The 23,488-nt window shown below is 38.8% G+C and overlaps 1 protein-coding gene across 6 annotated transcripts in view; it reads right to left on the bottom strand.

Annotated features, from left to right (window-relative positions):
• Window positions 1-23,488, bottom strand: part of CPQ (carboxypeptidase Q) — a 545,816-nt gene that overhangs the window by 183,761 nt on the left and 338,567 nt on the right. For all 6 annotated transcript variants that reach the window (XM_053896083.1, XM_053896085.1, XM_053896084.1 and 3 more), the window contains exon 6: window positions 18,395-18,486. In XM_053896083.1, the coding sequence (XP_053752058.1) occupies window positions 18,395-18,486 (92 nt within the window). The remainder of the gene's footprint in view (window positions 1-18,394; window positions 18,487-23,488) is intronic.

Raw genomic sequence — 23,488 nt, 5'->3', positions numbered from 1 at the left:
AGAGGAACAGAGAGAGTGCAACAGGGGAGGGACAGAGAGAGGGGGAGAGAGAGAATCCCAAGCAGGCTCCACACTGTCAGCACAGAGCCTGATGCAGGGTTTGATTTCATGAACTGCAAGATCATGGCCTGAGCCAAAATCAAGGGTCGGATGTTTAACCAACTGAGCCACCCACGTGCCCCTCAAATATTAAATATTTTTTAAAGGAATCCTTAAGGTTTGGTATGCTTTAGTACAACATAAGGATAATAACAGACGGTGTAATCAGTAAGACTCAATTATAGAAACTAATAAATGCATCCTGGGACTACTTAGAGCTTTAACAATTGCTTTGCATACTTTGTAAGTTTTTAAGTATTCAGACAAAATGAAGGAAAATCATAAACAGATGAAGCAATTTAGCTTTGAGAAGAGTTAAGAAAATTTAATAGGTATAGTTTAGATAAAAGGAGGCTAAGGAATTATAGTGATTACAGAAAAGTATCCAAATAGGTACCTGTATTGAGCTAAGGGAGGTATAGAAAAACAATTTTCCTCATGTGAGAATAGTAATAAGCAGCCCCAGTAATCACCTAAAGGTAGAAGAGGAAAATAGCTACGGTAGAAATAGCACCAAATATGTTGGAAATAATTATCATTCTGGGAAGCCACCTGAGGACCACGTTGGGAAGCCTGAGCATGAGAAAAGGCAAGTTGAATGAAAGCAGTCAGGTGCACAGCCCTCACCTCAAATTTCTCTTTGGATATCTGCAATCTTGATCAGGGTATCACTGGTTTTTGAAGGAGATACATGTGATCAGGATAACAGTCCTGCGGGTGTTGTCAGTCTCAAAGTGGGATGGATACTATAATCCCCACTTCAATGGTGGTTGCCACTGGGGAACTGGAGGAGGTGAATACAGACACTAAAATGTCACTTGACACATTTCCTGGTTGTTAGGTGAGAGATCTTAGGCAAACCATTTAATTACTCTCGGCTTCAGAGTAGTCATTTGTAAAACAGGGGTGATAACAGCTATTTTGCAGGTTTATTCTAAGGTAGGAGTTCATAATCTGGCAAATTTGGCGGGTTCATAAATTTGGAGGTGGTCTATGAACTTAAATGGGAAAAAATTGCATCTTTAGTTTCATTAACCTCCAACTGAAATTTAGAATTTCCTGCAATTATGAATGAAAGTAACAAACCACACTAGTTAGCAGAAACTGTCACCTTGTTGCCAATAGAAATCACAGGTACTTTCATATCACATTAGACTTGTAGAAATCTCAAAATAATCTTTATGTTCATCACTACTTTGGGATTACAGTAATAATTAGATAATACTGTAAGATCTTATTTTATACATTTTTAAAAAACATGGCCATATCATATTTAGTTTTAACTTTTTGATAACTGTGCTGATAAAATTCATATCCTTATAATATTATACATTTCATTTATGCACTAAAAAATATTTGAGAAGATGTCCATAGGCTTCACCAGACTGCCAAAGTGCTCCATGGAACAAACAGTTGTCACCAACCTCTGTTGGATAAATGGTAGCTTTATTATTAAGGTGATGATGATGATGATGATGATGATGATGATGATGATGATGGTGATTCCTATTGCTATTATTATGATTATTAAGCTCACTAGATTTTATTTGCCCTGGACATCTGCACTGCAGTCCTGGTACTCTCACATACTAGCTGTATGTTCTTGGCAGGCCATTTAATCTCAGTGAGTTTCATATCCTCTTCAACAAAGGAAAGACCTCTCTAATAGGGCTTTTCTGAACATTACATGAATTTATTACATGCATTCTAAGATATACTATATATCAAACTTTCAATTCTCTTGAGACTTATTACTGTTATTGTCACCAACAACAGTGTCCTATAAGTAGAATGGCCATATAAATTATCACTCAAGCCAGGATGCCTTTGCGATGAAAGATCAATAAAGATGGCAGGACAATGGGTGGAAACTGGACTATCTCAGGTAGATCAGAAGCCAGTAAGCTATTTCAATACTACTTTTCTGATGTTTTTGTGTCTCCAATTTGGCACTATAAAATCCAATAGATAAATGCTGATTTCCCCCATTGTAATAATCACATTTTTCTCCTATTTTAACATTTTTTGGAAATGAGAAGGCATCTTGCTATTGACACATTCCATAAGATACTTCCCAAATACCAAGCAAACAACAAATCGTGCCATATATTAGTTAGTTATCATTGCTTGTCCACATGCAAACTTCATCATACATCACCAGAAAGGGCTCTGGTAATTCATTTTACACCGTAGCCAAGTTATTTGCATTGCTATCAACACGGATCACTAAATTTTAAATATGCATCCCTAATTATGGCTTAAAATTCTTCATAAAGTTTTGATGTATGCAAAAGATTGATTTTTCACATGAGGCAAAACAAAGGCAGTAGAAATCACCAAATTTTCAGATTAGATCCTAGAATGTTCAAGGTTAGCAAAGACTGGTGTAACCAAACGTGCATCTGGAGGCCTCCAAGCAGGTCCTGAACAATTTGTGAAAAGCTTCCTTAGACTTTCAGGAAAAGCTGTATGCTTTTAAAAATATTAAGTTGGAAGTAAAATGGAAAACAAAGTAGCCAGATTGGAAATACAGAGAAAAGCCTGTATTCAATATACTTCTTAATCAGGTGGTCAACTCTAAAGGCACATCTTTAGCAGATCCTTGTCAAAATGATGAGCAAAACTTACACAAAGTGGCCTCTCACCCTGACTTGGAGACCTCACTGCTGATGACCAAAAGGTATTTAATCCAATGCCATCTTTAGACTTGGATAGACTTTGACTATAACTACAAAAGTGTAAGTTGTTGTATGCTACCATCAGTGTAAAAATGCACACTTAATGTAGTTTTATTTTTCCTTTAAAGTTTTATAAATCCTAACTGCACCCCCTATGACTGATAAGCCTTAAATCAAAGAAGTAGAGATTGCATTTCTTGCAACCAATCTCAGAGTCACTCTTGAGTTCCTTCTCCCCTCCCTCAGGCTCCACCATGATTTTCTAGTTTAAATTTGAAAATATAATATTTGGAATTCTGTTGTTCTAGTTGAAGAGGTGTAAGTGATTGTGTTTTTTAAAAATGAAAGGAAGTTTCCTTCATTATGATTCACGCATGTACTGCTTGAGCCATGTTTAAGAAAAGAGGCATAGTTTTTCGGGTGGGGAGTTTAGTGAGTTCTTTATAGATTTTGGATACTAGCCCTTTATTCGATATGTCATTTGCAAATATCTTTTCCCATTCCATCAGTTGCCTTTTAGTTTTGTTGATTGTTTCCTTTGCAGTGCAGAAGATTTTATCTTGATGAGGTCCCAATAGTTCGTTTTTGCTTTTAATTCCCTTGCCTTTGGAGATGTGTCGAGTAAGAAATTGCTGCAGCTGAGGTCAGAGAGGTTTTTTCCTGCTTTCTCCTCTAGGGTTTTGATGGTTTCCTGTCTCACATTCAGGTCATTCATCCATTTTGAGTTTATTTTTGTGAATGGTGTAAGAAAGTGGTCTAGTTTCATCCTTCTGCATGTTGCTGTCCAGTTCTCCCAGCACGATTTGTTAAAGACACTGTCTTTTTTTCTATTGGATATTCTTTCCTGCTTTGTCAAAGATTAGATGGCCATACATTTGTGGGTCCAATTCTGGAGTCTGTAGATGCTGAAGAGGATGTAGAGAAACGGGAACCCTCTTGCACTGTTGGTGGGAATGCAAACTGGTGCAACCGCTTTGGAAAACAGTGTGGAGGTTCCTCAAAAAATTAAAAACAGATCTACTCTATGACTCAGCAATAGCACTGCTAGGAATTTACCCAAGAGATACCCAAGGAGTGCTGATGCACAGGGGCACTTGTACGCCAATGTTTATAGCAGCACTTTCAACAATAGCCGAATTATGGAAAGAGCCTAAATGTCCATCAACTGACTAATGGATAAAGAAGATGTGGTTTATATATACAATGGAGTACTACTTGGCAATGAGAAAGAATGAAATCTGGCCATTTGTAGCAACGTGGATGGAACTGGAGAGTATTATGCTAAGTGATATAAGTCAGGCAGAGAAAGACAGATACCATATGTTTTCACTCATATGTGGATCCTGAGAAACTTAACAGAAGACCATGGGGAAGGGGAAGGGGGGGAAAAAGTTAGAGAGGGAAGGAGGCAAACCATAAGAGACTCTTAAGTACTGAGAAGAAACTGAGGTTTGATGGGGGGTAGGGGAGAGGGGAAAGTGGGTGATGGGCATTGAGGACGTCATTTGTTGGGATGAGCACCGGGTGTCATATGGAAACCAATTTGACAATAAATTAGATTTAATATAAAAAAAAATTTAAAATTAAAAAAATAAAGAAAAGAGGCATGGTCTAGACTGTTGTAGCTGCTGGTAGCCATCCCCTTGACATCCCTTGGGTTTCTCTGTCAGTAATAATTTACTCACATGCATCTCACTACCCTATATCAGTGGTAAAGATCTGCTAAAAGAAGGTGGTATTTTACTCATAAATATAGAAAGCATTTTTCATTTAATCAGAATAGTCATGAGAGAAGTGTACTTCATCCCACTTGAAAATTTAAATATGAAAGTCCACAATTACTGGCTCTTATGAAGACAATGTTAATTTATTACTCCACACATGTCACTTCCATATAATGCAATAATTAGCTGGGAAATTATATCTGCATTCTCAATATTTTTGTACAGTAGGAGTGTCAGTATAATTAGGCATTAACTACAGTGTCAGAGAACTGAAGAAAGAAGCTTTGTGTACAAGTGAATATTTTTTCCATCTTTATTTGCTCCATTCTTGACTTGGTGATTCAGAAAAAGTCGTTTAAATAGAGACTATCAATGGAAGCCATCACCATAGTATGCCCTATTAAGGAAATTGCCTAAAAGACGAAAAGATAATAATCACATGGGTGGTCAAAGCCTTTCTGGCAGACTCTTGTGGAAGCCAACAGGCTTAGTGCCTTAGGATCCAACTCTTTGTTACACTCTTGAATCTGTCTTTCATTTCTATTCTCCTTTCCATTTCTGTTGTACTAGACTCTGGCAGGCTGAACTTGCCACAAGGGGCAGCTCTTGATCATAGCCACCTTACACTGAAGAAGAGCAAACACCAATCCATTTTGGCAGGTACAGTTTTCCAACCCACTCAGTAAACAGTTGGCCGATTAAAGTACCAACAGACTGGGCTCTCAGTTATGAAGAAAAGAACATGCTAAAAGGTTATTTTATCTCCTAATCAAGGAAAGAATAAGTTAGAGTCTACTTTCTTAAAAACAAAACAAACAAACAAACAAAAACCTGGAACAAATGTTGAATCATTTGTTCTTTGAGTTTAGTTTGCAGATAATATTTAAATGTCTCTTTTGCAATTCACAATTCATCTCTTGCCCCCAACTCACCTATCTCTCCTCAGTGCGCTCACACTGAAACCTCTAAGGCAGATAGGATTAAGGGACACCACCTTTTGGAGACCTCACAGCTACTTTCTTTTATAATTGCTCCTGCAGTATCCTCAGTACCCTAAGCTGCATCCTTAAATTAAGACACTGCTAAGTGGACGTGGCCTGGAATATCCTTATCGTCTAATAATGTTAAAAAATACTGACATTAGTGAAAGCCTGTCCTTGGAAATCTTTAAAACTAGCACTAGCAGGGACCCACCCTAGTGTCTTTGGTGTATCAGGCACAGTACCTGGAAGTAGAAAGCTGAAATTGATATGTGGAGGGTCCTGATATATTTTTCTAGGTGTCTAAGCTATACACATGTAGAGAATATATAAACAGATAAATATCCGCTATTTCCATCTCTCAAGGATTAGAATTTTTCTCTCATTTTTCTTTTCTTTTAAGATTAGAGGCACTGGGAAATGTCCTGAGGTGGTATCCTGGGGTGCCTCTGATCTGAAGACACTCTTTCAAATAGTGGAATGATCTTAACATTATTAGCTTGAGAAGGTGTTTCATATCACTGAAAGTTCTCTTTGGATGGTTTTTGATTTTATCTATTGTCCAGCTAAAACTTTACTTAGAAAATGCCCCAAGCTAAGAGAATATTACAGCAAAGATTAAAAAGTTTTTTAATCATTGTAGCAAGATGTAGAGAGTTAACTTCAGGAACAAATAAATATATTTATTTTTATACTCTCCAGAGCAAGTACCAATATAGAACATTGAGAATTACTGGTGTAGCTGATGTCTGCATGATTATATAGTGTTATTTAGCCTTATCCCCTAAAATGTTGTAGAATATGATTCTGTGCTATATGTATTTTAAACTAAGCATTTTGAAGTGCCTTCTCCATTCATCCATTCATATGTTACTTAACCACCATGCCTGATTTTATTAGTGTGTATGTACTTCAGCCTATGAGAAGTGTGTGTGTGTATATATATATATATATATATATATATATATATATATATATATATATATATCTCCTACATATATATGTATCTCCTATATTTAAGATGGGTGGCAGAGAAGTACATGGTCATAGAAGTTATTATGGCTGAAATCTTGAGATAGAAAAGCTAGGTTCAAGTTCACATTCTATACCTCATGGTTGTGCTGTGCAACTTGGGGAGCAACATTCCTTACTTCTCCGGGCTTCTTCATTTTCATGTATGAAATAAGGAAAACAGTACATTGAATGGCAACTACCAGAGTTATTACTATTATCAAAGTCTATGAAAGAGTACTCTTATTTATAAATGATCACACTGGTGCAAGAGATTATTACAATCTCTTATAAATAGTAACAACTTGCTACATATTTATTTGGGAAATGGGATCTTTTAAAATTCTTGATGGTTTCTTTTCTCTCTGTGTCTATCCAAAAAAAGTCTCTACTACTGGATTTTCAGATCTATTAAAAGGAACAAATTACTTTCCCTTACATGGAAAAAAATGGACAATTTTCACAAAGAACTTTCCCCTCCATCTACTATTACATTCTCCTCCCTTTGACCTTTCCTAATTCAAATGACAAAACAGCTTGATTGCTTCCCATTTGGCTCTGCAGGGTATAATAAAGTATTTTCCAGAGCTTTGGAGGGGGAAAAACCATCCAGTTATGCCAGTGAGGGGGAAAGGATGCATGCCATACATTCTCCCAGCCCTCAGCTAATGCCAGGAGACTTTTCTGAAACATATTTACAAGTATTTACTATAGCATTGCCTGTGATTTCATGGGGTGGTGCATCTCACTGGATGAGTTTTATTAAATGAAACTATAGAAATCAACAAAAGCAAATTATACTCCTGTTTTAACTAGTAATGGAAATTCTGTCTAATCTCAAAGTAACTCATGCTATGAAACCATTTTAAACCTTTGTTGAAAGACCTTGTTAAGCTGTTAAAATCTGAACTGTTGTATATATATGTTTTGCTGTGTGGCGTATAAAAGGCCTTTAGAAATTGATCCTGAGAACTCTCCTTTAAGAGAACTCTGCAACCAAACCAAAACTCTGAAACTGCTGGTTGCTAGGGTAACCTCAGGTTATAGAATGAATAATTGCCAATGCAGGACAAGCACTTGATAAGAGTATGCAAGAATAAGGTTTTCTGAAAGAAAAAAAAAAAAAAGGAATAAAAGCCCTAATCTTTTGGTTAGGAAAAAAAAAATTATTCCAAGATCAACTCTATCAGGGGACAAGTGGCACATTTAAGATACTACCGGACTTGGGTTACTACTTATAGGATGGCCCATTAGAATGAGTTCTGTAGAGAAGGATAAAGGACTATAGAAAGTACTCAGGTTGTAGTCACAATGGTATCCCATGATTCTGCTTCTCAATTCCCTGTTTGATCTTCAGTCCTGAAAGTAACATAGTTTTAGTCCTACTGATTGTGGCTTCTGGACACTATTTCTCAGAGAACAAAGTGAACTCACCACCCAGTAGCTGCTTTCTAGCATTGACCTTGATGCCAGTTTTATTCTGCCCATTCGTTCCTCAAGCCATCTTTGACAGACCATTCTTTAATGGCTATACATTTATTACTCTAGCAGAAGTACACAAAAACCATAGCAGCCAGAAGTAGGGCACAAACTTCCAGAGGGGCTACTGATTATCAAAGGATATGATGTTCTGGGCATCTCCTGGGAAGAACCTCTCTCCTAGACAATAAATCATGTTTAAAAATGAAATACTGTAGGCAAATCTGTGGATAAAACTAGGATGTGGTTATAAAACATGAATGACAACTGTTAGGGATTAGGAAGAAAGTTGCTAGGTGTATTGGGGTGTTCATTTCTTGAAAAGACCCTTCTATATGTATAGACTTTTTAAAAAATATGCCCCTTAAAATGTATTTTTGAACACTATTGTATTTAGTTATTGTCTTAATAAAGGGTTCTGTTCTTGTAGTGGGAAAGTATGCTTACCCCTTCCTCTAGCCAGGTTCCCTTGCCTGTTGTGTGGTTCCTTGGCTGGCTATCACTAAGACAATAGACTGACCTGGTGATGATGTGTTTTGTTAGCAAAATACGTAAGGGGAAACAATTGTCACCTCTTGAGAGCTGAGCTTACAAACAGTCCTACTAAAGCCCACCAAGACACAACTAAATGTTAGATACAAGAGACCCTAAATGCTAGAATTTCACTATGTACTACAAGCCTCTTCCACCAAAAGGTAAGACTGTGAGACTGGAAAGCCTTCAGAAGAAAGTTTCCTAAACTTGTTCCGAATAAGGGTATGAAACAGGAGTCAACAAAAGTAACCAGCAGGCCAAATCTGACCTGCTGCTTATTGGTGGTGTTTTTTAAATAAGGTTTTATTGAAAGGCAGCCATGCTCATTGTCTAGTATTTTCTGTGACTGCTTTTGCACTACAATATCAGAGTTAAGTAGAGAGACGGTAGGGCTTGAAAGCCTAAAATATTTACTACTTGGACCTTTAAGAACAAGTTGGCCAGTCTTTGTTTAGAAGACGAAGAGAAGAAGACAGCCCCAGGCAAATTAACATAGTGCCGGTGATTCAAAAGTGGTTTGCTGATTCTGTACCTTAGTACATCTGCAGCACATGTAAGGGGATAATTTAGTTCAAAGGCTCTGACCCATAGGTCACTTGGGAGCCTAAGGCATGATACTTCAGTTCAGATTTGTGTGTCCTGATGTGCCAACCTGATTTCCTTAGAAAGTTCACGCACCAAATATGCTATGGGTCCTTCCGGGTCAGATCATGACCCAGCTGGCAATAGGGAGGCACTGAGGCAGAAACTATTTGTACCTCGTTGGCAACCTCTAGTAAGCTGGTAAAATAGTCTGGATGCAAACTGAAGTCCTTCACAGTTTCAGGAATGCAGAATAAATGAGATAAGATGCCAGCCATGAGAAGTCACAATAGACCTCAGTGTTTTGGCATAATGTTCTCCGAACAACCTTAAAAGTGTAGTTGCCTTATTTGGGTTACCAATGGTAGTGAATAAGTCAGAATACTGTTCTTTACATGCATAGAGCTACAACCAATACTCAAGCCAAACTTCACTGTGATCCGAAACCATAAGGTGTTATATGGTAAATATTGCCCCACAACTGTAGGCAAAGTCCTGCCGCCCAAAGAATATGGGGAGAGTCAGTCCTAGTTGGCACAGCCAGTCTTTCTACTTTAAACTATTCCTTTTCTTTCCTTTCCTTTAATAAAAACCAGCTAAGAAGGATCCTTTCTAAAGAAATAAAGGAAAGAGGTGAGTCAAAGCCTACTCATGTTCATTCACAAGGTGACATAATGAGATTCCCTAATATCAAAGGGAATATTTTGATATTTCTGCCTAGGCTGACATACATCTATATATAAATACTACACATAGTATTCAGAGGATTCTGAAACCCCATAGTCATAATGGAATCTACACAGGAGAGAGCAAACAAATATAAAAGACAGCCCTTTCACCTTACTAAAAAAAATTGATTCATAAATTCTAGTAAGACCCTAAAGAGCTCCCAGGTGTGCTGTAGAAATTATGTGAATGTTGGAACTATGAGGGGCTCCAGACCAACAACACACTGAGATAAATGAAATTTAAACCAATTTTGTGGTGTGCTTGACTGACTAATGCAAACACATAGGCACTGGAAGAAAAACACAGGATGCATAAAAGCCCAGCAGTAACGATTGAGACAATAACCTGTGATTAGTACGTCTATACTGCATGGAACATTAACGATGTAAGGAAGGCCGCGCTGGAGACACGGTCCAGACACAATTATGCTGAGTGGGTATATAAAGTCTATTATTTTTATAACCAGAGCTGCAGATGAGCACAAAACTGTTCCCACTCTGGCAGTGTCACCCAAGCTATATTCACATTATATAGAGGTGATAGGGTTGGTGAAATAAAATTGCCTAAGTAAACCCATTTGCACAGCTACCATAAAGAAGTCTCACAAGCATTTCTACCATATCCCTTTACTTTAGAATGAAACATGAATCTAATTAGGGTTGAGAAGTTGGCAAGAACTCCATGACTACAAGAAGCTAGGATTTTTGTATTTTTACATAGGAGGAAATTTTGTTCCTTGCCATTGGCAACACAAGAAATTCTGACAAAATACCATACACATTCATTCCAAATTTTTCTGCTTTAGAGTTGGCGAGAGTCAGGGTAAAATGCTGTATTTAGAATGATCATACATCCCCTCCCTCATTTAATAAAGCCTACTTAAAATATAGCCCTAATTAATGACTACCAGAACACAGCGGTGTTCATAATCCCTATAATTCAATTGCCAGTAGTTTGTGCAATAAATCAGGAAAAGGTTAAAATATTTTTTATGCCAGAATAGAACATATCAATCTATTTTATTTGATTACCTTGTGTAATGAGGCTTTTTCAAGGCTAGATTACCTTACTCATTATAATTATGACAGATATTTTTGCTTAAAATGGAAAAGATTAAAAAATGCCAGAAATCTAGTTGAAACTATTCTAGGATGTTTTTTTTCCCTCTTTTGTACGTTTCAGGACATGAGAAATGACATTATGCTCTCCTTCCAAGAGTAGAGAAGAAAGTAACATGGTTCCCATGAAAGGCAGATTAGGCAAATGGCATCGGGACAACACTCATTTTATTCACTGATTTGAAGGTTAAATAAAATCATCTATAATATTTTCTAATTCCAAAGTTGATCGGAAAGGGAAGCTTCCTAAGGTAATGGGAATGCTCTATATCCATCTGGGTGATGGTTACACAGGGGTATACATTTGCTAAATATATTGTGTTATGTACTTAAGGTCTGTGCATTTTATTACTGAATGCTAATTTTACCTCAGTAAAACACTGTTAGCATGAAAAACATGTTAGTTTCAAAAATCAATTACATAAAGCACAAGCAATATGCATATAAATAATTCTCATGTTCCTTTACTAATGTGAAGAAAGAAAGTGGAAGAAACTTTAGATCTGGAAGAGAACATTTTACAACTTATCAAAATATGTGAAGTAGCATTTTTTTAATAAGAGAAAAATATGTAGATGTCCTTTATAGGACTTTCTGCTATGAATTGTTATGGGCATGCTGGATGAACCCTCAGGATTATTTCTATTCTAGATGACTCCAAAATATAGTAAAAAATTCGTTTCCTGGTTGAAGTACTTTATTTAGTTACCTCCTCCAAAATGCTTATAGACCTTTTTGAGCCAAAGTTTTTCTTGAAAAGAGTGTTTTAGACATTGTAATAGAGTTGCACGTGAATTTCAAAATCTATACACGAACCACAAATAGCCTCACATACTTCACAACAATTTAGTAAGGTTAGCAATTATTACAATTTAGCTAATATTTCATAAGAAAGTAAACTATGAAGTAAAGGTAACTATTAATCTGATTAAAATTTTGAAAATTAGTTTGGCAATAAGTTTCACCATATAATTTTAAATCACTTTAATTTTATATTTTCTATGAGTATATGATAAAAGTACATTGTAAACCAAGATGTATTTCCTAAGAAAAGGATAGTTAATATTAATTTTACTTTCATTGTACAAAAGTTTAGCTACATGTGTCCATTAAAATAGCTTTTATAGGGGCGCCTGGGTGGCTCAGTCAGTTAAGTGTCTGACTTCGTCTTAGGTCATGATCTCATGGTTCATGGGTTTGAGCCCCATGTAGGGCTCAGTGCTGACAGCTCAGAGCCTGGAGCCTGCCTTGGATTCTGTCTCCCTTTCTCTCTCTTCCCCTCCCCTGCTTGTGCTCTGTCTCTCTGTCTCTCTCTCTCTCTCTCTCAAAAATAAATAAACATTTAAAAAAATAGCCTTTATAGAACTTTCACTGTTAAAAAGATTATATGAAGAGGAAGGAGGAATTCTTCTGAGTAACAAAAAGAAGGAAAAATAATTTTCTGCATTCTATTTTTATCCATAAGTGATGCTACATAGCCAACTTTACTATCAAATAAATACCTAAAAAGAGTGCATAGAACAAAGGACAGAACCTGTAAATTTATAGTATTATAATAATGTCTTCTTGAAGAATACTTAATTGTTTCCAAGCAAAATTAATAAAATTATCTTTTAGGTCATAAAAAGCCATACATAAATTGTTGTATGGAAATAATAATATAAAATCTTTTATATTTTTTATTATATAGATTAAGGGTCAGCAAACTTTTTCTGTAAAGGGTTAGAAATTTAATATTTTAGGTTTTACAGGCCATGTATAGTCTCTGTCACATAGTCGGCTAATGGGGTAAAAAACCGTCTGAGGTCTGTACATAGCCTGAGGTCTGTACATAAACAGGTGGCAGGCTGGATTTGGCCTGCAGCCACAGATTTTTGGTCCCTTACTGATAATGATCACTAATAACCATAACTACACCATAAAAGGAAAATTATTTTAAAAGTTCAAATCTTTTATTTTGCAATTACCAAAATAGGTCCTCCCCAAATAAACGTTCCATTCCTCTTTGATATCACCTACACTGGAGCCAAAGACATACCTTGGGTCTTAGTCGTCACCAATATAAAGGAGAGTAGGGTTCCAATTTTCCTCTTCCTGATTACTCACTCAAACCCACATATTCCTCAAGGAGCCTTCTTCATGACCAACAAGTCATAGCTATTTCTCCCTTTTCTTAACTCCTTTCCATCCATCCAAGTGCTAAGCCTTTATAGCACTCAGCACCCTGTCAGGGATAGAATTCTTTGTAAAAGCAAGATACTTTTAGTACATAAATTAGAACCTCATTATATATTGTTTGTTATACTAAATTTTTTATGTGTGAGTTTAAAATTAATATTTAAGTAGAATGCAAGGTCCTTATGGCCGAAGACTCTGACTTCTTTTGTTTTTTACCTCCCTTTCTTGCATTTTTCTCTCCCTCCCTCCCTCCCTGCTTCTTTCCTTCCTTCCTTCCTTCCTTCCTTCCTTCCTTCCTTCCTTCCTTCCTTCCTTCTTTCCTGTAGATTAGAAATTATTCCACATTCTTAGAAATGTCTAGGTCAGGTGTTATATTTATTTCAAGGATAGAAAGATTATATTCAATCAGGGGTTGAAGAGTTAGTCAGAAAATGCTCTTTTTTTAATTAATTTTTTTTTTTTTTTTTTTTACCATTTGTTTATTTTTGAAAGAGAGAGAGAGACAGAGTGCAAGTGGGATAGGGGCAGAGACAGAGGGAGACACAGAATCTGAAGTTGGCTTAGGCTCTCAGCTGTCAGCACAGAGCCCAGTGCAGGGCTAGAACCCACAAACTGTGAGATCATGACCTGAGTCGAAGTTGGACGCTCAACTGACTGAGCCACGCAGGCGCTCCATTTAATTTTTTAAATTTATTTTTATTTTTTGAGAGCGAGAGAGCGTGCACACATGTGTGAGCACAAGTGGGGGAGGGGCAGAGAGAGAGGGAGGGAGATAATGCCAAGCAGGCTCCATGTGGGGCAGGGCTCGATCTCAGGGTCATGAGATCATGCCCTGAGCAAAATCAAGAGTCAAAGCTTAACTGACTGAGCCACCCAGGCGCCCCTAGTCAGAGAATGTGCTGTGGGAAAGAGGGCTTTTGAGTTCATCCTTGTAAAACATGTAAGAGATGGAAAGAAGAGAATTAAAGGCAGAAAAACTGTATGATTACTGATATGAAGAAAGGCCAGTGTGGGATGTGTAAGGAATCACTCCTTTTTGTCAGACTAGAGGACACTGGAGAAGACTGGTGGGAAACCATGGCATGGAGAACCACAAAGACCAAAAAGCTAAACAATTTAGGCTAGATTCTTTTTTTTTTAATTTTTTAATGTTTATTTATTTTTGAGAGAGAAATAGACAGACTCAACCAGGGGAGGAGCAGAGAGAGGGAGACACAGAATCTGAAGCAGGCTTCAGGCTGTGAACTGTCAGCACAGAGCCCAATGCGGGGCTCAAACCCACGAACTATGAGATCACGACCTGAGCCGAAGTCGGACGCTTAACCAACTAAGACTCAGGAGCCCCAGTTTGGGCTAGATTCTATTAGTGCTGGGGAACAACTGAAGGTTTGGAGACAGAGGGTTTGTCTCAATTGAGCCGGGCTTCTGGAAGATTATCTTGGTTTGGTGGGTATCATGGAAAGCCTGAACTAGAGAAAAGGCAGGGGGCATAGAAATGAGGGATTCATCAAAAGTGACAAAATGGAGGATGAATGGGGCTTTACTGTTTATTAGATATGGACCACAAGGAAGAGGAAGGAAGGAAAGGTGTCAGTGACATTTTGATACCTGGCACTGGGGAGGATGACACTGTCATTAATAGAAACAATAATGAAGGAGGAACAAGTGTGACAGGGATGATGGTTAAACTTCCTTCAGGCTAGAGTGTCTGTTGTAGGGTAAATTTTCAATAATAGAAGTTTACTGATCTCCAACTGTGCTGCTGAAGGTAACACTGCCTTTGTTTTCTCACAGACAATAACACTAGATCTTATAAGGGCATGCCTAATTGTACATTTTAATTGTAAATAATACTTTGTTCTCAATAGAGCAAAGCATAATTATGATACGAGAGTCTCTCTACATTGTGAGGGTTGAGAAGGGAAGATAAACTTCAACAAGTTGAGTTGAGGAAACTGAGTCTCCGAGAGGCTAAAGGACTCATTATTCAGGTCTCATGTTCAGTTAGTGGCAGAACAAAGACTAGAAGCAGTTCTCCTGAAGGCCAGTAGTGGATTGAGTTTCTTATTGGAGGGGAGAAGGCAAGAACAAGGCCTTGGAAAGTTGAGCTGTGGTGACCATTCTATGCTCATACTTCCAGTGTTTTGGTGGGTTTAATGTGGGAGGAAGAAGGCTATGTTCCCTTGTCTGCCAGTTGTGGTTTATAGGATATAGCATTCTCTTTAATATAAAACAGAAACTTTTGTCAAGTAATTGTTTACTGATATCCCTGTTCTTTTACTTGTTTTCTTTCATTATTTTTACTTCACAAGAATTAAAGCAACACAGTTATATAACTTACTATATCCACCTAGTCCTAGCTTTCTCTTAGACAGAACCATGTTAAGTGGAGGATAAAGATCTTTTCAGACTTCAGTTAAGCAGACATAAACTCTCTGCTTTTCCACATCCATTTTCAGAACTGTCCTATAAAACCTCTCCACTCTCCGTCTGACTGCCAGCTGGATATATATTGATGCTCAAGGCAATATTGAGAGCCATGTTGTTGAAGAGTCTCTGAGCCTGGATCCTTGAATGACTATGTGAAGAGGAACCCTCCTGTAGATTGGATGTTAAATGAGCAAGAAATAAATCTTCATTATGTTAAGGCACTGAAATTATAGGGCTTATTTATTTCAGCAGCTATCATAACCTTAGTTAGAACAGAGGATCTCTCTGTTACAGCTGGAGTGAATCGGACATTGTTTGACTATTTTCTGGTATTAAAAAATGCCATAGAAAAGTTTAAAGACAATGTCATTTGTCCTCTCTGATTTGTGACTTCCTTATTATATTTATTTAAAGTTAAACTCAGCCACCCCAGAAATGATAATGCTGTTGGCAATGCCTCATTCAATATGTTAATCATGAGAATACAGAATAAGTCCTTTGAAATTGGCTGTATCATATAAACATGCAGAATGTTTTTTAAAGGTGAGATAAAGAGATATCTATAAATAAAACACCTATGTCTCCCTTTCTGGAATTTCTTTTCATCCCTGAAAATGCAAAGCAGACCAGCCACCAATATATAGACTTTTGTAGAGAGGCAACATGGATACTGTCAAGATAAACCAGTTCTGTTAATGTGATTTCATACCCTCTGGAAAAAAATGTGTGTGTGTGTATATATATATATATATATATATATATATATATATATATATATATATATATATACATATTGCCAACCTCCTAAAAGCTTAGAATCAAGTCATTTCTGATTTTATCCATGTATTTTAGTAGGCTACAGTGAAACTCAAAACCTTACAGAGAAATAAACCTTATTTCAGATTGAAGGAATTTCAGCGGTTGAGGAAAGTTCAAGCCAGATCCACTGCAGTTTAAATCCAATTTTTTTTCCTTTGAGTAGAATATATTATCGAGAATAAATGTGCTTCAAACCAGTTCTTAGGTATTATGTTGCTTATAGAGTCCAAGGCGTATAGAAGGTGTATAGAAGCTAAAAGCTCCTCCTTAAAAATAATTCAGTTACTCTTGTCGCCTCAAGGTAATCATTGTTGCACTATATGCTAACTAATTTGGATGTAAATTAAAAAAATAAAATTGAAAAACAAAGATAAAGTGCGAACTTGTAAACATGATGTATACGTCCTTCTTGTTCAGGCCCCTGTTTCCCTCTCTACTGTGTGCTCTGACCACTGCAGCTTCCATTCCGTGCACCAGCCACTCTGAGTCCCTTCCCCTTCTTCAGTGTGCATGTGGTGCTGTCTTTGCCTCCAGCCTTCGCACATACGGTTCCCACTGCCAAGTACCCACCTCCCCCCTACCAACTCCTTTTCCTTAGCTTACTTCTATTCAGTCCTGAAGTCTCTGGTTAGATGTCATTTCTGCCCTGTAGCCTATCCTGAATGCTCTCCGTGGGCAGGTTAGGTGAGCTTCCTGTCTCTGCCATCAGTACTTTATCAGAACACTCCACACATGATTGTATGACTGAAGTTCAGTGGTTGGTGTCCTTTATACTGCAGTCTCGGTAAGTTTCGGGTGGCTTGTTTAATGACATGAAACCTAGTGCCTAATCTAATGCATGAAGCATAGTAGGCGGGACGCTATATTAAATGAATGTTGCTGAATCTAGAATAGCTCTCATCTGGAGTTCTAGTCAACCACAACACATAGAAGATGATGCTACTGGCCCACCAACCAAAGGACACTTATCTGGAATAACCTGATTCTCCAGGATCACTCGAGGCCAAAAGAACTGAAGTGGTAAAAGCGTTAAGCATAAAGCATGGTTTTCCTTTGTACAGTAAATAACTATCTTCAGTGGCCAAATTCATGCCCCTTAGCTCATTATTCTTAAGCTCTAACTGAAGTAGGGTTATAGAGACTGATTCTGTAAATGATCCCAAAGGGTATAAACAAAATTCAAAAAACAAACCTTTCTCTGATTTTGATCGTTTAAGCTTGCAAATCTGTTCCTTGTAATCTGGAAATGCAGGAAAAACAACCCAGCAGCAGCAGACCAGACCCTGCTCCTCTGCCCATCACTGTTCAGCAGCTCACCCACTGATTTGGAAATTCCTCTTTGAACTAACATTTGATTTGCTCCAGAGTATCTCTGAGCTCGTACACTTTGCCCTCTCTCAACGGTTGTTCTTGACATTAATCTCCCTGCCCCCCATCTTCACCACGGTCTTGTATTTCTAATCATCATCTTCCACTATCACCTTCTTGCCTCAAGCTTCACTTTTGCCTTATTAAAGTCAGTGTCAAACCAAGCTGTCTTCCACATAGCCTGGTCTGAAGTGCTGCCAGTCCCACTGCCATTATCGATGCTCCTGGCTGGCTCTAGGCCCCAGCGTTTGGTTCTAAATCCAGGAGGATTTAGAGCATACAAGTATGGGAGAGGGCTCAGTGGGGAGAGGAAATGCTTACCTATTACTGTTTCTCTGGCACACAAGAAATAGCTGAACCAGAGAGGCTTTAAGAAAATGGCAGCGTGGCAGGTGGGATTCCTCTAAGGTCACAGACTGATGCAGAAACAGAGAAGCCCTCAGGTCTACAACATAGCACCCTCGGTTCACCAGTGCATTCTCTGCCGTAGGAATGGATGAAGGCTTTTGCAAGGGGTGTTTGCTGGGGTCAGCCTACCACAAAGAATTGTTGAGAGTCTTCCGGACAATAGAGGGAATTTTTCAACCAAAAGCGCAGATGCTTCCGGTTTATTTACACTAATGTTAAACACGCAAATGCCCAGCAACCCGTGGCTACTTCCTTACCTTGTGTAACTGATAATACTGGAAGGCACCGATTCCACCTTGCTCCTCTGCAGTCCAGAGCACCAAACGCAGAGTCCTCTTGGGTCGCAACCCTGGGAAAAATAATAAAATAAAACAAGTGATCCTTCAGGTGATTTAAAATTTTTTTAAAAATGGCAAGGCCCCTCATCTGCATTCTGGAGACAGGAGGAACTCAGAGGCACGCGTAGTCATCTCTTGCTGATGTGGCTGCCTGATTCAGAGTGTGGCTGACACAGCAAAGAAGCGCCCTCAGGGCTGATCTCCAGGGCAGGCTAATGGAGAAAGGGGTTGTACAAATGCTGCCTGCAGGCCAGAAGTGAGAGCCTCTAATCATATCCTGAATGGACAACCTGCCCAGCAGGACCCAGTGGAAGGCCAAGGTCAGTGGAATGTTAGATTACATAGAGAAGATGCAGTCAGCAGGACTCTAGGCAGATCAGGGAGTCTTCCAATGACTAACTGAAACCCAATCATTTGGCTCTGCTGCAAGATCAGGTGTGAAGGGGGTTGCTCCTTAGTCTAAATCCACAAGCTGTCTGTGCTATCCTCAGTGACATGATGGCTACAGAGCAGATACCGCGTTAATGGTTACCCACGGTCATTTTCCTTTACTATTTGGAAATACAAGGTCATTCGCTTCAGGTCAATGAAAATGAATTGCATGCAGATGACATTTTATTTACCTTATTGCTTCACAAACAGCTCGGTGACAATTTCATCGACTTGGGAAATACAAATTTCTGTCTTGGAGTTATTAAAGATCTGGCACATCTAGGACCATTTTTCAGTGACAGTGTCTGCTCAGTAAAAGTTAACTACAAGGATATCTGTTTTCCAAACTTGAAAAAATGGGAACGCAATATGCTAAAAGTCTCATTTTGTGACCAAGAATTAAAACCTGTTCCGATTTGGACCTTCTAATATCATTTGAGAGAAATAACCGTGACAGAACAACAAGAAGCTGGGCTTGACTCTTATTAAGAGGATCTATGCGCCTGCCTCACCACAGGGGAGCCACAGGGAAGGACTTTGAGGGGCACTGAGACGGGCACGCTACAAATCTCCAGTGTAACCACACAAGTGCTGCCACCCAGGCATGCGGCCTTCGAGGGAACAGCCTGGCCAGCTGCAGCCAGGATGATAAATGCTCCTGGGGAAGGGAGACGGGACCTGCCTCCTCCTGGCCCCAACAAGTATTCTCCTTTCATAAGCCTAGTGCTAAGGAGCTGACTGGGCACTACATTTTCCACTAAATTGAATATTGTTGTGAAGCCACTTTACACTCGAGCATTTTAACATAATAAAAAGAATACAGGCTTAGCATGTAGGCTGACCTGAGTTCCCATTAAAGCCTGGGCGAGCAGTGTCTATATTCAATTGCTCAGAAAATGCCACTGCTGCGTTCTTCTAAGTCCATCGAGAGCCCAGCTTCTCACCTCTGCTAGCGTGGTGGTCAGAGCCCCACCTCCTTCTGCCCAAGCTACTCCTCCTGCAGCCAGACGGCCCCTGTAAAACTGAAACTGCGTCATGTCATTTCTCTGCTCAAAACCTCCAACAGCCAGAATGTAAGCTTCTGGAAGACAAGGTTAAGCTTGTTGATTCACTGTGATGCCCTCAGTGCCCAACCTGCTTGGCACACCTTGGGTACCCAATAAATCGGTAAGGAACGGATAAATGAATCCAAACCTTGGGGTGTCACTTAGAATAAAATTCAAAGCCTTCCACCGCTTTCTCAGCCTCATCTCCTAAAACTCTCCAGCTAGCTCACTCTCAGGCAAGCTGTTACAGTTGAAAACGGCAGGCAGAGCTGGTGAACCCTGCTATCATTAGGCACTAGCTGTGCAACCACTGGGAAATCGATCTACCTGAACTTCAGCCACCTTATCTGAAAAGTGGAGAGAATACTATATGCCTATCCCATAACTCTTTCATGGGATGGTTGTGAGGATGAAATGAAATGTGATAATGTATGGAAGACAATTCTGTGCTTGGCATGTGGCAGACATTTAATAAATGAACTATGAAACTTCATAATGGGTATCTAGGCACAGAATGCACACTTGTACCCTTAGAGAGAAGGGGCATCTAAATACTCAGACAGCAAGTTCTTTCAAAGGCATTCAGGTGCCTGCTGACAAGGAATCCTGAAGTGCCCACCGCCTGCTCCAGAGTCAAACTAGCCTCTCACATTCAAAGCACAAACGTCAACCATTGCGGGAAGAAGTCTAACTGGTATATCTAAAGATCACAACCTTTGGTTTTGCTAAAAGAAATGTGCTTAATGTCACTTTAAATCAAATGACACTTTGCTTGCAACATAGAAAAAATAGGAGAGGATAAAGTACTACAAGTAAAAATTCTGAACATTTGTTAATCCATAAAAAGGAAAAAAAAAATTTTCTTTTCACATTATCTCTGCACCTACCAGCAAAACAGTACCAAATTACTAAAATGATGGAATTCTCTAAATAAGGATAAAAGGACAGTTAGCACAGGTTAGAAAAAATCATTTTTTTAAAAGCAAATGCCTTGAATATCCCTATAGATTTGGCGTTCCACCTGAAAATCATTATTGTACGGTATTAGTCTCCTTCCCATTTCAAATCGGCCAGATGGCCAATGATATTATATTAAGATAATAAAGAAGTAATCAGTCGAAATGAGGAATGGTAGGGCCTCCAAACAACAGGAGCATAGCTGTTGATGTAAAGCTGGCTCTAAAAAGACACACGGAGCCTCATTCAAGCCCCTGAGAAAGCAGCTCAGTTCCCGTCAGCACGGAACACCAGGGCCTGCCCCAAGTTCAAAGTGAAGGGCCAGACAGAAGAGGTTAGGAAAGCAGTGGTAAGCACATGGCCTGACTGAGCTCCAAAGTCTCTACTCTGATATTCCGGCTGTCTCTAAACCTAAGACAAATGCGTGACTTCATTCAATGACTGGACTCTGCTCCTAGTGTGGGGTTTGGACCCCCAAGCCACCCGAGTCCGCAGACAGGGAATGCGGGGCCTGGAAAGAGGCTGGCCATGAATCTGAGTAAGTATTGTTTGAGTCCCTGCCCTGCTACTTCCGTCTCCGTGACTTCAGACTAGTTACCTGATCTCTCTGGGCCTCATCTGATGTTTCTTCATCTGTACAGTAAGGAAAATGGTCATTGCCTCATAGGATTGTTAAGAAAATTAAAATGAGACGAGGAAAATATGTATCAAGCATGGTCCCTGGCACATAGTAGATTTTCAAGAATTGTTAGTTAGCTTCTTTCTGTATGATTGCCCACAACTTCTTAGTCTGGGCCAGTAATCTCCAGGGAGATCTTGTGGGAAAGCCAGGAAAGAGGCACAGTCCTCATTCCTCATCCTTAGGAACCGGAGAATATCTCTGTTTATTCAGAGTGTGTACTCAGCCAGTGGAAAAACTTCATCTAACTTGTAGAAAAATGCATACCCTCTTTCAGTGTGGAATGCTTCCTCAACACAACATAGAGCATATCCAAATCTAAGTAAAGACAGGAATGGGTTCCTCACTTCTTAAAAGTAAGGGTTAACCGGAATTGTTAGTTTCTGAATAAAGTCAAGGAACTGGAAAAATATGAAAACTGAATAAAGCTGATATAAGAATATCTGTTTATCATTTTTCTTTTTCTTTTTAAATTAATTTTTTTTTTAATTTAAATTTAAGTTAATTAACATACAGTGTAGTCTTGGCTTCAGGAGTAGAACCCAGTGTTTCATCTCTTACATAAGACACTCAGTGCTCATCCAACAGGTGCCCTCCTTAATGCCCGTCACCCATTTAACCCATCCCCCTCACCCACCTCCCTTCCAGCAGCCCTTAGTTTGTTCTCTGAATTTAAGAGTCTCTTATGGTGTGCCTCCCTCTCTGTTTTTTATCTTACTTTTCCTTCCTTGTGCATCTCAAATCCAAACTAGATTTAAAAGCTAAGAAAGAATTCTAAGTATATAAAATAACCACCACAACAATAAAGCAAGATCACCCATAGCAAGACAACATAGTGATATGAACTAGTATGTAGGGGTATGATTTTGTAGACATGGGGTAAACAAATAGCTCAATATCATCCTGACTCACAACGCTGGCCCTGGCACAGCACTGGCCCCAGGTAAGCACAGGAAAGAAAGTCTTACAAATGGAGGTGAGTGGTAGGACTCTGGTCTCAGCGGTCTAGGAGTCAGGTGTCATTGAGGTTTTGTCAGAAGACAGGCAACTCATTCCCCTTTGGATGTACAGAAACTTCTCAGAGATTTCTCACCCTCCTGGAATTTCTGTTAAGAACTCCAGATAGCATAGCACACATTTTACAGCATATGGTTTCCCTCTTAAAAAAACATAAAGTGCTGATATTGTGTCGGAATGTTGTCTTGTTTATGAAATACGATATACATGCATTTTCACTTTCATTTTTACTGAGGAAAATAATAATGCAAATGGGAAAATAGTACCTAGGAGAAAAGGTAAAAACCATCTGGTGGAGTTTGTTTTTCATTCTTATCAAACCTGGAGATGAGAAGGCTGAGAGGTGACTTTCATTAAACTGATCAGTTGAAAGGTCAGTTGACTGTCCTACACTTGCACCAAGTGGGGCAAAGCAAAATCAACTCACATTAATCCAACCTTGTAGATAGCTTTCCCATATCAGGAGTTCTAAAGAATGCTACTTGTTAACAATATGTGTCGACTCAAATGTTCACTTACTGCTCAGTTTCAATCCCTCCGAAACTATGGGTGAGTACTGTTCTCCCTTCTTTGACCTAACTTTGCAGAGAAAACACAACTTTCTCTTAGAGTAAATGCTGTATACCTATCTTCCATATAAATGCACTAGTTCATAAATAGACTTGTTGCCCAGCTCTCTTTTATCAATAGTTCAGGAGAGTGCTTACATTTAGAGATTTCTACCCCTGCAATAAACTTAATTAACATAATATCTGAGTTATAAGATAAATGGCACATTAGCATCTAAATTGAATGAGAAGAGGCTGTAAGCATAGTGGTTAAACAGATGGATTTGGTGGTCAAGACCTATTTCCACCTTATGCAAGTTACATAATTTGTCAT

Source organism: Panthera pardus, unplaced genomic scaffold, assembly GCF_024362965.1.
Source record: "Panthera pardus isolate Hobbes unplaced genomic scaffold, ASM2436296v1 HiC_scaffold_7, whole genome shotgun sequence".
Taxonomy (NCBI): domain Eukaryota; kingdom Metazoa; phylum Chordata; class Mammalia; order Carnivora; family Felidae; genus Panthera; species Panthera pardus.
This window is presented reverse-complemented; position numbering and strand designations above follow the sequence as displayed.